Source organism: Pongo abelii, chromosome 2 (genome assembly GCF_028885655.2).
Source record: "Pongo abelii isolate AG06213 chromosome 2, NHGRI_mPonAbe1-v2.0_pri, whole genome shotgun sequence".
NCBI lineage: Eukaryota > Metazoa > Chordata > Mammalia > Primates > Hominidae > Pongo > Pongo abelii.
Window position 1 is genome coordinate 124,658,497 of NC_085928.1, and position 18,842 is coordinate 124,677,338.

Genomic DNA, 18,842 nt, shown 5'->3' on the forward strand with positions numbered 1-18,842 from the left:
CAACCCCTGCCTTTTTTTGTTTTCCATTTGCTTGGTAGATCTTCCTCCATCCCTTTATTTTGAGCCTATGTCTGTCTCTGCATGTGAGATGGGTTTCCTGAATACAGCACACTGATGGGTCTTGAGTCTTTATCCAATTTGCCAGTCTGTGTCTTTTAATTGGAGCATTTAGTCCATTTGCATTTAAAGTTAATATTGTTATGTGTGAATTTGATCCTGTCATTATGATGTTAGCTGGTTATTTTGCTCGTTAGTTGATGTGGTCTCTTCGTAGTCTCGATGGTCTTTACATTTTGGCAGGATTTTGCAGCAGCTGGTACCAGTTGTGCCTTTCCATGTTTAGTGCTTCCTTCAGGAGCTCTTTTAGGGCAGGCCTGGTGGTGACAAAATCTCTCCGCATTTGCTTGTCTGTAAAGTATTTTATTTCTCCTTCACTTATGAAGCTTAGTTTGACTGGATATGAAATTCTGGGTTGAAAATTCTTTTCTTTAAGAATGTTGAATATTGGTCCCCACTCTCTTCTGGCTTGTAGAGTTTCTGCCAAGAGATCAGCTGTTAATCTGATGGGCTTCCCTTTGTGGGTAACCCTACCTTTCTCTCTGGCTGCCCTTAACATTTTTTCCTTCATTTCAACTTTGGTGAATCTGACAATTATGTGTCTTGGAGTTGCTCTTCTCGAGGAGTATCTTTGTGGCGTTCTCTGTATTTCCTGAATTTGAATGTTGGCCTGCCTTGCTAGATTGGGGAAGTTCTCCTGGATAATATCCTGCAGAGTGTTTTCCAACTTGGTTCCATTCTCCCCATCTCTTTCAGGTACACCAATCAGACATAGGTTTGGTCTTTTCACATGGTTCCATATTTCTTGGAGGCTTTGTTCATTTCGTTTTATTCTTTTTTCTCTAAATTTCTCTTCTCGCTTCATTTCATTCATTTCATCTTCCATCACTGATACCCTTTCTTCCAGTTGATCGCATCGGCTACTGAGGCTTCTGCATTCATCATGTAGCTCTTGTGCCTTGGTTTTCAGCTCCATCAGCTCCTTTAAGGACTTCTCTGCATTGGTTATTCTAGTTATCCGTTCATCTAATTTTTTTCAAAGGTTTTAATTTCTTTGCCATTGGTTCGAATTTCCTCCTGTAGCTCGGGAGTAGTTTGATCATCTGAAGCCTTCTTCTCTCAACTTGTCAAAGTCATTCTCCGTCCAGCTTTGTTCCATTGCTGGTGAGGAGCTGCGTTCCTTTGGAGGAGGAGAGGCACTCTGATTTTTAGAGTGTCCAGTTTTTCTGCTCTGTTTTTTTCCCATCTTTGTGGTTTTATCTACCTTTGGTCTTTGATGATGGTGACGTACAGTTGGGTTTTTGGTGTGGATGTCCTTTCTGTTTGTTAGTTTTCTTTCTAACAAACAGACAGGACCCTCAGCTGCAGGTCTCTTGGAGTTTGCTGGAGGTCCACTCCCCACTCTGTTTGCCTAGGTATCAGCAGCGGTGGCTGCAGAACAGCAGATATTGGTGAACTGCAAATGTTGCTGCCTGATCGTTCCTCTGCAAGTTTTGTCTCAGAGGAGTACCTGGCCTTGTGAGGTGTCAGTCTGCCCCTACTGGGGGGTGCCTCCCAGTTAGGCTACTCGGGGGTCAGGGACCCACTTGAGGAGGCAGTCTGCCCCTTTTCAGATCTCAAGCTGTGTGCTGGGAGAACCACTACTCTCTTCAAAGCTGTCAGAGAGGGACATTTAAGTCTGCAGAGGTTACTGCTGTCTTTTTGTTTGTCTGTGCCCTGCCCCCAGAGGTGGAGCCTACAGAGGCAGGCAGGCCTCCTTGAGCTGTCATGGGCTCCACCCAGTTCGAGCTTCCCAGCCGCTTTGTTTACCTAATCAAACAACTAACTCAGCAATGGCGTGCGCCCCTCCCCCAGCCTCGCTGCCACCTTGCAGTTTGATCTTGAACTGCTGTGCTAGCAATGAGTGAGACTCCTTGGGCATAGGACCCTCTGAGCCAGGTGCGGGATATAATCTCCTGGTGTGCTGTTTTTGAAGCTCATTGGAAAAGCGCAGTTTTAGGGTGGGAGTGACCCAATTTTCCAGGTGCCGTCTGTCACCCTTTCTTTGACTAGGAAAGGGAATTCCCTGACCCCTTGCACTTCCTGGGTGAGGCGATGCCTTGCCCTGCTTCGGCTCACACATGGTACGCTGCACCCACTGTCCTGCACCTACTGTCTGGCACTGCCCCGTGAGATGAACCTGGTACTTCAGTTGGAAATGCAGAAATCACCCGTCTTCTACATCACTCACGCTGGAAGCTGTAGACCAGAGCTGTTCCTATTCGGCCTTCTTGGCTCCTCCCTCAGTTTTAGGTCTTATGTTTAAGTCTTTAATCCATCTTGAGTTAATTTTTGTATAAGGTGTAAGGAAGGGATCCAGTTTCAGCTTTCTGCATATGGTTAGCCAGTTTTCCCAATACCATTTATTAAATAGGGAATCCTTTCCCCATTGCTTCTTTTTACCAGGTTTGTCAAAGGTCAGATGGTTGTAGATGTGTGGTGTTATTTCTGAGGGCTCTGATCTGTTCCATTGGTCTATATATCTGTTTTGGTACCAGTACCATGCTGTTTTGGTTACTGTAGCCTTGTAGTATAGTTTGAAGTCAGGTAGCATGATGTCTCCAGGTTCGTTCTTTTTGCTTAGGATTGTCTTGGCTATGTTGGCTCTTTTTTGGTTTCATATGAACTTTAAAGTAGTTTTTTCCAATTCTGTGAAGAAAGTCAATGGTAGCTTGATGGGGATAGTATTAAATATATAAATTACTTTGGGCAGTATGGCCATTTTCACATGATTATCTCAATAGATGCAGAAAAGGCCTTCAACAAAATTCAATAGCCCTTCATGCTAAAAACTCTCAATAAACTAGATATTGATGGAATGTATCTCAAAATAGTAAGAGCTATTTATGACACACCCACACCCAGTATCATTCTGAATGGGCAAAAACTGGAAGCATTCCCTTTGAAAACTGGCACAAGACAAGGATGCCCTCTCTCACCACTCCTATTCAACATAGTATTGGAAGTTCTGGACAGGGCAATCAGGCAAGAGAAAGAAATAAAGGGTATTCAGTTAGGAAAAGAGGAATTCAAATTCTCTCTGTTTGCAGATGACATGATTGTATATTTAGAAAACTCCATCATCTCAGCACAAAATCTCCTTAAGCTGATAAGCAACTTCAGCAAAGTCTCAGGATACAAAATCAAGGTGCAAAAATCACAAGCATTCCCATACACCAATAACAGACAGACAGCCAAATCTTGAGTGAATTCCCATTCACAGTTGCTACAAAGAGAATAAAATACCTAGGAATACAACTTACAAGGGATGTGAAAGACCTCTTCAAGGAGAAGTACAAACCACTGCTCAAGGAATAAGAGAGGACACAAACAAATGGAAAAACCTTCCATGCTCATGGATAGGAAGAATTAATAATTTAATTTTAAAAAATCTTGGAGGCCAGGCATGGTGGCTCACACCTGTAGCCCTAGCATTTTGGGAGGCCAATACAGGAGGATCACTTAAAGCCCGGAGTTCGAGATAAGCCTGGCTAACATGGCGAAAACCCATCTCTACTAGAAATACAAAAATTAGCTGGGTATGGTGGTGCGTGCCTGTAATCCCAGCTACTTGGGAGGCTGAGGCAGGAGAAATGCTTGAAATGGGGAGGTGGAGGTTGCAGTGAGCTGAGATCATGCCACTACACTCCAGCCTGAGTGACAGAGTGAGACTCTGGTGCTCTCTCTCTCTCTCTCTCTCTCTCTCTCTATATATATATATATACGTATATATATATAACATAAATAATAATTTTAAAAAGCCTCTTAGAATTCCCTGAGGGGAAGGCATCACACACCCTAATCTTTCTGGAAGTAAAACATTGCCTGTATTTATGAGACACTCTAGGAGGTCATATCAATTAGTATTTTTATGACTTTGAAGAAAAATGAAATAAGCAAACTATTTCACTTAGTTTAAACCAGTGTATCCCAACATAATTTGACCAGAACGTGCTTCCCTCCCACCCCACCCCAACTCCAGGGCACAGTGGCAAATCCTCCCTCAGTACTAGAGACCTAATTAACACTCTTTGGAGAACACTGATGTAATCCTCCCACTTTAAGGAAGAGTAAAATGAGGCTCCAGAGGGCTGAGTGATAACTAGGAAGTGGTAAAAGTGGAATCTGAACCAAGGACTTCTGATTCCACATATTAGAATTTAACTTTGATTGAAGACATAGTTTTCAGATCTAGTTATTTTTAAGGTTTCCTACATAGTACAAAGGAAAACAGATAACGTGGGTGGGAATTGGAATTTCCATAGAATTTCCAAAACAACCCACAGTTATTTCCTCCTTCTTTGATAAGAATCTGGAATCCTTTTGCATTAGCAGCCTCTTTTTTGTTATCATTTTAATAGTTTTTGGAGTACAAGTGGTTTTGGTTACATGAATGAATTCTATTGTGATGAATTCTTAGATTTTGTTGCACCTGTCACCTGAGCAGTATACACCGTACCCTATATGTAGTCTTTTATCCCTTAAGTAGCCTCTTTTAACAATGGGGGAAAGAAAACTCCATAAATACTAAAATGTGAAGTCCTTTGATTTACCTTGAAATGTGGAATTTGAAATATTAAATGTTTGCCAACATATATCCCAAATATAGTCCCTTAATTCATAGGTACATCATTTATATTTCTCAAACTCTTCCCTTTAAACCATCTGTTACGAAGTCTGTACTTTACAATATCTTTAGTGCAGACATTGTGATTTGTTACATGTATATATAATGGGTTAAGCTACTTTTCAGGAACACTTGCTGCCCTAATCAGAATTTCACACCCCACAGGAGGTCAGCTAGCATTTAATGAGAAAGGCCAGAGGTTTGTACAAGTACTTAAAGCTATTGTATCTCAATTAACATAATGATTGTTAGAAATGGGCTTCCTGATGAAAATAGTAGCATGTTAATTAGCATAATGATGCTGGAAATGAGCTGCCATTTGTGAAACTTGGAGTATTCAAGATAATGTGGATTGGTTAAATTATTTTAGAGATATTCTACACTTTACAAGAAAAGGAAGGATACAATAAAAATGTGGGGAAAAACCAGGTGAAGTGATAGGTGTCTGTAATCATAGCTACTTGGGAGGCTGAGGAGGAAGGATCACTTGAGTCCAAGAGTTTGAGGTTGTAGTGAGCCATGATTGCACCACTGCACTTCAGCCTAGGTGACAGAGTGAGACCCTGTCTGTAACTTTTTTTAAATAAAAAAGCTTTAAATATTAAAAATGTGGGGAAATTTATAGCATACAACTAACTTTAGGATGTTGTTTGAGCTTGATCTCAAAATTGGACTGTCATTGAATAATTTTCTGGTGGCTTCTGCAAGGATAACATCACCCTACCTCCAGAAAATGGTCAAATGTAACCTGAGTGAATTTTTCATGTAAGATATGGTCAGGTTATCTCTAAAAACAGAACTGGGACTTCCGGTATACAGAGCAAACTGTATAAATTGTGTTATGCCTATTTTCTAATCAATGCTTGTTAAATATTTACAAAGTGCCTCCGTGGGTGCTCTTGCATCCCTCACACTTTTCCCAGTGATGGTTACCAATGAAAAGAAACCCAGTTTTTATGACCCAAATGCAAAGCTGAATTACGAGTGTCTTCCTTGAATGGTTGTGAAGAATCTCATGTCTTACTGTGGCTAAAATTGATATAAACTTAGATAGAATTACATTAATTATTCCTGTTTACAAATTTACAGGAGTGATTGCCATCTACAAATTAATTTTATTTATTCACTTTGTTTCATTTAATTTTGTATTGCTATTGTTGTTTTAAGTCAAAAACTTCTAGCACTTTGTATCATATCAAAAAAGAGAATATAAGCAGGAGCTGTTAAAATTTTCTCCAGGTTTAATGTCCATAGGGCGATATAAGTTGGTTTTCACAGGCCACACTTTTCACATGTCACACCATTGAAATACTTTATGTTCCAAGGTGTGTTCAGAATAATTAGATTCCTTGTCTTTCTCCAAAAATCAGGCCTTCCTGCGCTTTTAGCTCATCTGCCTCCATTAATGGCATCAAAAACTTCATTGTTTTGCTTGGAATTTTTAAGTCTTGTTTGTTTCTTTCTTTTTCTTTGGTCTATCCCTATTCTACTTCCCTACCCTACCATTATACCCACTACCATTATACTTCAGACCTTTACCTTCTCCAGTGTGAATCACTGAAATAATAGGACTGTGGATTTTCAATGCTTCCAAGTGCATTGTCTACTTCAGCTGGAATAGCAGTCCTAGAACAAAGAAAACGCTGTCCAAGCACCTCAGTATGACACATGATACTAGAATCTGGGTCAAATCTGCCTTTTCACACTATTCTATTAGTCTGCTTCATTTCTCAGAGAAATACTCTGAGCTTTCCCACCCCCGGACTTTGGTCAAACTGTTATTCTGCCTAGAACATTGCTTTTTCCCATAAGACCCAGATCCAGTTGCCAAAACTTCCATTAATGTTTATCCAGCCAGAAAAGAAAAATGATGTGCATTCTATTACTACAGTATTTTTGCAGAGTTCTTTTCATTTTCTTCATTGCAGTACATACATAGATAGATAGATAGCTATAGATACAGATATGGATAATTCATATGTAGATCTAAATCACCTACTGGATTGTAAGCCTTGGAGGGCAGGGATCCTGCCTCCTAGTACAATACCTGGCATAATGCTGGTACCACAAGTGAAGTTGGACCTGTGTATGGAGGTGATGGGGAGACTGTCACCAGAATCCATTAGAGGCAGCGATATACTCTCTTTGGATGAGGCAAAACATCTGCTTCCCCACCACATTATACAATGACCAGGCAAAGGTGCCTTACACCTGGGTAGGGACAGCCTTGAGAGAGAAGAGAGCACTTCACTGGAGGTTCACAAATGGAAGCAACTAAAGCTTCTTTAATCAGGCAGGGAGAGAAGGAGATTCTGGACAGTTGCAAGAAGGGGAAAAATTTGCATTCTGAAATCCATCCTTGAAACATGCTCCTCTTTACCTAGCATCCATTGGTAATAGTCATTGATGTTTAAATCAAATCATGTCATTCCTGTCTTTTTAAAGGCTTCCAAAAGCTTCCTAGCTCACTTAGAATATAACAAAGTATAATTACTGGACGCAAAGCCAAGTAGCCAAGGGCCAAGGACTCCATAACAGCTGGCCTGTTTCACTTATCTCCTGTTACTCTCCCCTCTAGTTCAGGACATTCATGCTTCAGGTGGCCCCTCAGGGCCTCTGAACTTCCTGTTTCATCTGCTTAAAATACTTTTTCTCCAAATCTCTCCATTATTAGCTTCTAATTGCTTTCAGATCTGAAGACCTTATAGACAGGCTTCCTCTGATACCTAATCTTAGGTACTTGGTCACTTTGTATCAAAATAATCTTTTAAAATAATATGCTTTGTAGCTCTGTCTCTTTTTGATTATTTTCTGATTGATCCATTGATTATAAGTCTACTACTAGAAGTAAACTCCAAGAGAGTGGGGGAGGCATTTGCCTCTTTCATTAGTCTTTCCCTAGCACCTAGAATGCTGCCTTTCACATAGTAGGTGCTCAATAATTAATTGTTGATTGGATAAATCAAAGTATTTTTTTCCATTTATCCAGACATCATTAAACAGCAGGAAGGTTCTAGAATCATTCATTTCCTTATTGTGCTTCGGCACAATCAAAGCCAGTTTCACCTACTCACTGAGTCTTGAGTGGTGTTTCTGGCAAACAGTATATTAGTGAGACTTTTCTAAAGAAACAGAAATAGGAGATATTTATTATAAAAAATTTGCTCCAAGATCTGTGGTCAGCAATCTGGAGACCCAGGAGAGCTGATACTGATAGTATAGTTCCACTTTGAGTCTGACAGTCTGAGACCCAGGAAAGCTGATGATATAAATTTAAGTCCCAGAGCTGGCAGGCTCAAATCCAAGAAAAGCCAATGTTTCAGTTCAAATCCAAAGGCAGGAAAAGACCGATGTTCTAGCTTAGTCCACCAGGAGTTTTCTTTTATTCAGAGGAGGCCCAACTTTTTGTGCTGTTCAGGCCTTCAACTGATAGGATAAGGACCTCCCACACTGGGGAGGGCCATCTGCTTTACTCAGTCCACTGATTCAAATGTTAATCTCATCCAAAAGCACCCTCACAGACACACCCGGAAATAATGTTTGACAGACTATATGAGTATCCCGTGGTCCAGTCAAATTGACACATAAAATTAACTATCACAAGTTAACTTCTTGTCAACTTGGCATTCATATGCATCTTCACAAACCATATTTAATCTTTATATAAAGACAATAACAAGGACATGATTCCTTATAACATGACACAACTATCCTACATATGGCTGAAAACCCACTAACCCCTTTCACAGAAATAGAGGTAAAGTCTTTGAGTGACGTTTACTCTCCTCTTTGATATTTTGTAACTTAAATACTGATGTAAAATGAACAATACTTAAATACTATGATATGAAGTCAACATACAATTATACATAAGAGAGTAAGAGAAAAGAAGATATTTGCTTAATATATACGTTAACATATAAACATACACGCACACAAATGTATCCATGAAAAGGTAAGGAGGAGACACTGATGGCAATTACAGTCTTTATTGCTGTAGCTGGTCATAGCTGATATTTATAATAATCTTCTTTCACTATTCATTCTGTGTTCCCTTCGCCTTCAGCAAGTACTTCAGCTGGTCAGGATGCTTTACCTGGTGGGGTGACCCAAACCTCCATTTCTGAAGGATCTGGGCCATTGGATTGAGTAGTCCTTCTTGGATTGTGTTGTAATTTTCCATTGACCTTAATCACAGGGCATGGTAATACTAAGAGACACACTAAGGGATCTCCTGTATTCCAGATATTCTTTTCCTTACCTCCATTGTAGAGTAGTAGTCCGATTTCCCTTTGTTAGTCAGGATTAATCACCCCAGCCAGCACAGTAACTCACTTATTTGCCTGTTGATTCAGAAACATGAGGAGTCCAAAGTGGCTAAGCAGCAGTATTAACTTCTAGTTCAGTAGAATTACTGTTGTCTCTCCTGGTGCAAGCATTCCTCCCTTAGCAACTGAGGTCTCTTGGCCAGCAGAACATAATGTCATGGGTATAGGAAGCAAAAATTTTGCTAGTGAGTCACTAAGGGTAATAGTGAGTAGTGCACTCTCATTTTCACCTTTTAATTTCTGGACCCATGAAACCTGGCTATAGGAGAACCAGCACCATATATATTGGGTACTCATTCAAAGCACATATAGCCTTTCAGAAATCCTTCACCCATCCCTGTAGGGTATTGCCAGTTAGCTAGCATTGTAATTGAGTCTTCAAAAGGACATTCTACTGTCTGTCAAGCCAGCTGCTTCAGGGTGGTGGGGAACATAGCAAGATCAGTGAATTCTATGAGCCTGGGCCTGGGCCCATTGCCATGCCTTATTTGCTGTGAAATGAGTTCCTTGATCAGAAGCAATGTCGTGTAGAATAACATGATGGTGGATAAAGCATTCTTTAAGTTCACTGATGGTAGTTTTGGCAGAAACATTATGTATAGGAAAGGCAATTCCACATCCAAAGTAAGTCTGTTGTCTAGTAAGAAGAAAATATTGCCCCTTTCATGATGGAAGTAGTCCAATGTAATCATCCTAGTACCAGTTAGCTGGCTGATCACCTCAGAGAATGGTGCCATATCAGGGATATGTTGCTGGCAGATTGGGCACTCAGCGGTGCCTATGCCAGGTTTTCCTTGGTGAACAAAAGTCCATGTTGCTGATCTCACTCATAACCTTCATCTCTGTAACTGTGGCCATTTTGTTCATGAGTGCATTGGGCAATGACAGGAATGGCTGAGAAAAGAGCTGACTCATATTCACAGACACATATTTATCTTATATCTTGATTATCAAAATTCTCTGTGGAGGTGATCCTATGATGGACATTTACATGGACTGTCAATATCTTCTCTTTATTTATTTATAAGATTTTCACATATCTTTTCCACAAATTTCTTTGTCACCAATTTCCCAATCACGTTCTTTCCAAGTCCCTTACCATCCAATCAAACTCTTGGATATAGCCCATGATTAAGTATATAGTCATACTTCTGGCCATTTTTCCTTCCAAGCAAAGTGAACGGCCAGAGGCACTGATATGAATTCTACCCAATGAAAGGATTTCACTTCACCACTGTCCTTCACGAATGGCCCAGAAAGGGACTACAGTGTCCCAGCTGCCCACTGTCGGTTGTGCCTGCATATCATGCAGAGCCACCTATAAACTAGACCTGAAGAGGCAGGATAGCAGGAGTGGGAAACATGGATATTTGGGCCACTTTTTTATGTAGCTTTCTGTGCCTTCAGGTTCTGCTCAAGCCCAATCATGTACATACCACTTCCATTTTATGATAGAGTACTGCGTGTCCATCTTTATGGCTTGGTGAGTCAGATAACACCCAGTTCATGACAGGTAGCTCAGTTCACATGGTAACTTGATTGCGCATAGTTAAGTGTTCAGTTTCTGCTGAGGCCCAGTAGCAAGCCAAGAGCTGTTACTCAAAAGGAAAGTAGTTATTGATAGAGAACGGCAAGGCTTTGCTCCAAAATCCTAAGGGCCTTCACTGCAATTCACCTATAAGAGCCTGTCAAAACCTCCAAATAGCATCCTTATTTGCAACTGACACTTCAAGCACCATCGGATCTGCTGAATTATATGGCTCAAGTGACAGAGCAGGTTCCATTGCAGCCTGGACCTGTTGTGAAACCTTCTCTTGTTCTGAGTCCCATTTAAAACCAGCAGTTCTTTGTGTCACTCAATAAATGGGTGAGAGTCACATACCCATATACCCATATACTACCTCTAAAATCCAAAGAAGCCACTCAGCATTGTGCTTTTTTTGGTGATAGGAGATACTAGATGCAACAGGATTAAACTTATCTTTCACCCTTAGAGATGTATTTTCACAAACCCTACCACACTGGACCTCTAGAAATCACTGACAGAAGTTCCTTGAATTTTTGTTGAGTTTATTTACCAGTCTTGGACACACAAATGTTCTACTAATAAATCTAGAGTAGTTATTACTTCTTGCTCATTAAGTCTAATCAGCATAGTGTCATGAATGTAATGGGCCAGTATGATATCTTGTGGAAGACAGAGATCATCAAGATCCATGCAAACTAAATTACGGCCTAGGCTAATATACTCCTGAGGTAGGACATTGGAGGTATATTGGTGGCCTTGAAAGCTGAAAACAAACTTTCTGGTGGGTCTTATTGACAGTAATGGAGAAACAAAGGAATGTGCCAGATCAACAGATGCCTAACAGGTACCAAGGGGTGTGTTACTTTGCACAAGCAATGAAACCACATTTGATGCAGCCACTGCCATTGGAATCACCACCTGAGTATGTGATATGGTTTGGCTCCAAGTCTCATCTTGAATTGTACTTCCATAATTCCCATGTGTTCTGGGAGGCACCCAGTGAGAGATAATTTGAGTCATGGGGGTGGTTTCCTCCATACTGTTCTCATGGTAGTGAATGAATCTCATGAGATCTGATGGTTTTAGCCGGGGTTTCAGTTTTCACATCTTCCTCATTTTCTCTTGTTGCTGCCATATAAGAACTGCCTTTCACCTCCCGCCATGATTCTGAGGCCTCCCCGGCCATGTGGAACTGTAAGTCCAATTAATCCTCTTTTTCTACCCAGTCTCAGGTATGTCTTTATCAGCAGCATGAAAACAGACTAATGCAGTATGCTTACAACAATCTACTGTCCTTCTCTAAGTTCCATCTGTCCTTTGCACAGGCTAAATGGAAAAGTTAAATGGAGTTATAATGGAAATCGACCCTGTGCATGTTTCAAGTTCTTGACAGTAACACTAATTTTTGCAATCCCTCTAGAAATGCACTATTGAATTTGGTTTACTATTTTCCTATGTAGAGGCAGTTCCTGTGTCTTCCATTTTGCCCATTCCACCATAAAAGTCTTCATTCTGCAAGTCAGGGAACCAATGTGGGGACTCTGCAAGCTACTGAGCATTCTAGAACTAAAGAAACAACCACAAGATGGGCTTGGGGATTCATGGAGGGACTTGAGCTAAAACTCCATTGATCACCTGACCTCTGTATGTCTATACTCTGGTGCACGATGGTGCCATTTTAGGTCTCTTGGAATTAATGTCAGTTCAGAGCCTGCATCCAATAGACTCTGAAAGATCTTTTTTTTCCTTTTCTTTGCTCAGAGGCAATAGGTCCTTTTTGGGAAGGCTGAGAGAAAAATTAACAGTATACATTTTTGATAGTTTATCAGTGTCCTTCTTTGAGGAAACCCAATCTCCTCTTCAGTCAATGGATTCTTGGTCTGTAAACTGGCTAAGTCTGGGAATTTATTGAAGTACGATGAATCTCTCTCTCTTTATGATTCAAGTTAGAAATTTATTCACCTATAAGGCAAATAAGAATTTAGTAGACTTTCTATGTATTTTACTTCTAGGAACACCATGATCAACCAGCCAATGTTGTAAGTCTGCATGAGCCAGACAATCCTGATTGCTGTTTTAACTCTGCTGTCCACTACAGTAGCCATGCCAATCTTGCTTTTGGTGACTGAATGTTGCCACCTGGCCCCAGTCACTCAGGATCCAATCAAATTGCATTTAGGTTTCCCAATTCAGTGACTATAGTTCCCACTGTAAGTTCTGGGCTACAGAGAAAAGCAATTACAGAGTTATTCAAGGATGCCAAGGCTCCCCTCACACATGTATTTCTTATAGTTGTGGTGAAATGTCTTCTGGACCCTCCCAGCATGGGTGAGTAGATCTGAAATGATAAATCCACTCCAATATTAAAATCTCTCTAAGCCTTTGAATCTCTTCCTCTAGGTTAAACCAAGGTAGGACTAGCATAGCCACGTGGGTCATCTCTTGATCCATGTTTTAGTCAACAAACTAAGCTATTAGAGTCAACAAACTAAGCTATTAGAGTCAATAACTCCTTGAGTTGCAACATTAATTGCAGAATCTATGCTTAGTGAGCCCATGTCAATTACTTCGGGCTGATCCAACGTTATGTTCCTTCCATTATTATCTCACATCCTTGATATCCATTTCCACACATGTTCCCTGAATTTCTGTCTGTGTAAATTAAAAAATCCAAGTAGTTCTTCTGAAGTGTAGTGCACCTCCCTATAGGTGATATTTTGCACCTCACCTTTAGGGGCTTGCTAGGCTTGAGCCTAGTTATAGATCTAGAAGCAAAGAGGGGTGGTGGAGGTGAGTCCTAAGAAGACTCAGCTTTGTCTTACATGACAACTGACTCAGGGGAAGCCATTCCAGTTTTTTCAGGCAATGCAGGGTTAATCTCCTCACACAGGGGTAGAGAAATCACTCCCAATTGTAGTGGAGAAGCCACTCTCACTGGGCATGGGGAGGCTTCTTCCACTGGCAAAGAATACTCATCATATTTAGGGACTCACTGTCCCCAGCTTGATTAGGTTTTTCCCCCCCCATATATCCATGCCAATTACAGGATCCCACTCTTTCCCAATCAGTGCCTTCACTTTAACAGTAGATACTCATGAAATTAGGAGTTCAACTTTTATTGTAACTCAGCCTGTCATAGGATGAGATTCTGGGTTTGATTTTCAGCAATCTCAGCCATGTGGCTATAGGAAATAAAGGGCTTTTTCAAGGCAGACATAGAAACCTTCAAGTCATTTATACAGTGGTTAAGCTGAACATTTGAATCCCTGAATGCATCTTCTTCTTTCCCCCACCTTGTCTAGTGATATTAGGAGCAATCAGACAATCATATTCATTAATTTCCTAAAAATGTTTGAAAATGTCATATACATAAGTCACCCATCTCCTTGCTTCTTATAAGTGGTTGATTAGGAGTATTTAATTGAGATATTTTGCATATTTCCATTGTCAGATCATGTCATGGAATATAAATGCTCTCTTTACTACTAGAAATAGAGTCATTAGTTTTAATCCTAATCAGATCAGAAAACCAATTTCAGAAGTAACTGTGTGTGTGTGTGTTTGTGTATGTGTGTGTGTGTACATATATATACACACACATATGAGAGAGGGAGAAAGAGAGAGGAGAGATACAGAGATTTTTTAAAATAAGAAATTGACTTGCACAATTATTAAGATTGAGAAGTCTCATGATCTACAATGATCTGCAGCTGGCAGACTGGAGACCCAGGAGGCCAACAGTGTAATTCTAGTTTGAGTCTGAAAGTCTGAGAACTGAAAGAGTTGATGTAAATTCTAGTTCTATAGCTGGCAGGCTCAAGATCTAAGAAGAACCAATATTTTGTTCAAGTCCAAAGGCAGGAAAAGACCAATGTTCTAGCTCTAGCAGTCAAGTAACAGGAGTTCCTTCTTCTTCACTCATGAGAGGTTCAATCTTTTTGCTCTATTCAGGGCTTCAACTAACTGATTGGATGGAAGCCTCCCACAGCGGGGAGGAAAATCTGCTTTAACTGATTCAAATATTAATCTCATCCAAAATCACCCTCACAGACATACCCAGAAATATTGTTTTGCCAAATATATGGGTACCCTGTGGCTCAGTCAAATGGTCACATAAAATTTCCCATTACCCACAGTATTTCTCATCTCCCACCAATGTCTCTTGCTATGCTTTATACATAGCCAATATCTGCTCCTTTCCCCACATATAACCCATTGACCAGGCTGAAAAAAAATTTCAATATGCTTGGACTGGAGTTTCAGAGTCTACCACAGTATTAGTTTTGCACATAAAAGTGATTCACACAGGCTATGTCAATTAAATTAACAATAACATACGGCTTTACTCAGTAACAATCTTTTCTGAAAGTCATTATTGCTATTAATAATGGCAATCATAATAATACCTTATATTTGTAAGTTTAAGTCATATTCTGAGCAAATTTAATTTGTAAAGCTGACTTTAGACCTAAACCACACAAAAAAGAGTTTATTGCTTTGATGAATCTAACAAAAAAATCTCTTAATGTATACTGAAGTTAAAAAGTGACAAAGATTCTCTTCTTGCTCAACTTTTAGTCAGGCTACTGAGTCCCCTTCTTGAGTAGGCGTAGACTTTTGCCCCCATTCTTGCCAGTTCTTTATAGCCTAGTTTTAGCAAGAATCTTGCTAAGTCAGTTTAAAGAGAATAGCCTATCGTTGATATGACCACCCTCAATATCTGATCAATTTTCTCATCCCCTACATTTGATGTTTTTATTCCTTGATCTGCCTTTAGCAAAAATCCCGTCAATTTAGGTTAGCAGTAATTCCCCTGTTCTTGATGTCTTCTGTTAGTAATTCTCCACTCACTGACCCCCTCACTCGGCTTGTTGGCTACAAATCCCCAGCTGTCTTTGCTGTGTTCTGAACTGAGCATGTTCTCTCTTCCCCTATTGCAATAGTTCTTTTTTTTTTTTTTGAGACGGAGTCTTGCTCTGTCACCCAGGCTGGAGTGCAGTGGCGCAATCTCTGCTCACTGCAAGCTCCGCCTCCCGGGTTCACGCCATTCTCCTGCCTCAGCCCCCCGCCCGCCCCCGCCCCCACCCCGGAGTAGCTGGGACTACAGGCACCCGCCACCACGCCCGGCTAAGTTTTTTGTATTTTTACTAGAGACGGGGTTTCACCGTGTTAGCCAGGATGGTCTCTATCTCCTGACCTCGTGATCCGCCCGCCTCGGCCTCCCATAGTGCTGGGATTACAGGCGTGAGCCACTGCGCCCGGCCTAATACCTATGGTTTTTAATGGCAAAAACCGCAATTACTTTTGTACCAACCTAATAAATAAATTATTTCTTAATGTTTTAACAAATATCAGAATAATTTTTTTCTTTAACAAGAAAAATTATTTTAAATAATAGAGCAGCACTCTGTAGACAGGCAGGATTGTCTGGGGATTCTCTATTCATCAGGGATTTTATTGCTATCTACAAAGTTGAATAGTTTGCATGCCAAGACACTTGTATAAAGACTTTGCTTTTCTAAATTCTTTTGGTTTCAATAAACAGCCCTCAAACTTTACCAAAGTTTGCCAAATGTTTACTCAACACAAAGCCAAATGTACTTTGCATTATGAGTGATTTAAGGATTTTCAAGAGTAATTCTGAAAATCCTTGCCATTTTATTCCTGAATAAGACCATATTTTATATTGCTTCATATGTTACAATACCCTTTTTCATCGACATTTAACTGTGTATTCAAAGTAACCCTACAAGGGGGAGTGTTACTGTCTTCATTTAAGAGTGAGGAGACTGAGACTCTATTCAGTTTCAGGTAGGAATATTATAATTTTTCTAATAATAAATATGGTAGTTTTTTTTTTAATGGCTGCAGTGCCTCTTTCTACATCAAGCTTTTTCAAAGTGAACTGGTACACTGACTGTTTGGCCAAGTGACTTGCTTTGGCTAATGAGACAGTAGAAAATTAGTGATAAACAGAATTAAGAGTGTTTGTACATTTGGGCTTGTTCTTTACTATTCTTGAAATTCTGAGACTTCCGTGTGAATTAGCCTGCTGGAAGATCAGAAACATATGGCCTAGTCACTTCCATCACACATCCAACAACTAGCAACACCCAGAAGCAGAGATGCATAGATAATCAGCAGCTGTTCCTAGATGTTTGATTCCTGTCAAGATCAGAAGAACCATCCACCCAAAGTTAGCCCAAATTTCAAACCCACATAATCATGAGCTAAATAAATGCCTGTTGCTAAGTTTGGGATGGTTTATATTTCAGCAAAAGCTAACAGATACAACAAAAAGAGTGATGTCAAGGTGGCTGATCTTGAGGAAAAGAGCTTAGCACAGCCCGGACTTACTTAGACTGTTGGTAAGAATATGCAGGTGCATGTTCGTTGGATGTGTCCACTGCTATCTGTTGCTGCTGACCACTGGTGTCCTGGGATGAAGGTGCCACTGTCTGGGGAGAGGTATCAGCAACAACACCCTAAGGAGGCAAAGAAGAACATAAAAGCCTTACTTGCTTCAGCAAAGGGCCCTCTCTAGATAGGCTGTAAGTACCCCTCTTCTATTTGGCTTAAGTAGAGATGCTCTCAGCTACATGAAGTCACAATAAGTATTCAGAGGAAACCCAGAGAGCACATTTAGATAAGGACTAAGTAATTCATCCTAATGTGACACCAAGAAACCTTGCCATTAGAAGTCGTTGGAGTAGTTAAGTGGTCAGAAAATAATTTTGCCTATACTTGGAACTTTTAAACCAGGTTTGTACATTTATCCACAATAAATAACAATTTATCTTCATTCAGGATTCCTATACAAACTTGTATGTCCAAACATTTTCCTGGCATATTTCACTGTATCATGACTATATCATTTGGGATAACAATGGAAACTGACCTTGATAAAAATATACATCAAAGTTTGGAAATCTTTTAAAGGATGCTATTAAGTAGGTTTTCTCTTCAGTAATTTGATTTGTTTTGTTTTCTGGTATATGAACTGAAAGTCACCAATAAGTTTTAAGAAAACAACAACAAAACTTGTCCTTAATTTTGGTTTCCTTTTCCTTCACCCTTCCTATTTTTTTTTTGTTTCTCACAGATGCTGGCAAGAGTGGATTTCTGGAATTGGTCACAATCAGGAATATATTTTTGGAATCCAGAGAGGCATAGGTGATTTTATTTGGTTGTTAGTGGGCCTAAGAAGAGCACCTATCCTGATAAATTTTCCTGGTTTTATTTGTAGTCCTGGATACCTGCAGTGATGTCAAATTTCAGATGTTCTTGGTTAATTCTATGGCTGAAATTCCCTAAATTTCTTCTTTAGAATTTGAAAATTCTCTATATATTTATTCAGTCTTTCCTTTCCTAATTTACTATTTGGTATTATTTATTTTTTGAAACCTCCCACCTTTATAGATATTGATAAATGTTCAATGAGCGTTTTCACATAGAGAATGAATTAATGCTTTTCCTTATAATCACTGGTTCAAGGCAATATATCAGAGTGTATTTATATTTTTATCAGTGAAATATTTCTTTTAATCCCTAAATATAACTATAATTAGACTGTTTCCAATAAACCACACTGTCAAATGTCTCATAATCATCAAAATGGTCGAATTTTGTAGATAAGTATGTCTTTGGTGTACACAGAAATGAAAATATATGGCAGAAGTTTACACTTAAAGTGCCTAGAATATCCAGATTTTTAATTTTCTTATGGCATAGGTGCTTTTTGATAGCTAAATATAGCAAAGAACATGAAATTTAATCATATATTCTTGAAATTCTGAAAAGACAATTAAAACTGTTTAAGATGACACATTCTTTGAGACCTATAGGTCTAGAACACATGAAAGATTTAAACATTGGAACTCCTTGATTTCCTAAGCTACCTAACAGTGCCCTGTTAAACATCTGGATTTCCTAAACCTTGGTATGAACAAACATCTGTCACACAACAAAACCAAGAAACATTTTAGAAGATCCAATTTAGTCCGTAAAGGTTTCCCTCAATCTCAGAGATTTAGAGTCTTGGTGAATTTTTATGTGGAGTGGTACCAACACAGCAGTTGCTTGCCAACAAATTGAGTAGCAAAGACATCAACTGCAGAGGATTCCCAGCCGCTGAGAAGGAATGCACGGTGACCATAATGCACATGTGCATCAGGAGAGGGGAAAGAAGGGCAATAAAAAAGTAATGGCTAGAACCAGAGAGAAGATAGATACCTAAGTGTTTTACCACCATCTGCATAGCTCT

General features: G+C 39.8%; 1 protein-coding gene across 18 annotated transcripts in view; it reads right to left on the reverse strand.

The window, feature by feature from the left end:
• Positions 1-18,842, reverse strand: part of RBMS3 (RNA binding motif single stranded interacting protein 3) — an 861,233-nt gene that overhangs the window by 14,318 nt on the left and 828,073 nt on the right. For 15 of the 18 annotated variants that reach the window (XM_063721655.1, XM_063721659.1, XM_054550494.2 and 12 more), the window contains 1 exon segment: positions 16,937-17,064. In XM_063721655.1, coding sequence (XP_063577725.1) covers positions 16,937-17,064 — 128 coding nt within the window. 18 annotated transcript variants of the gene reach the window in all.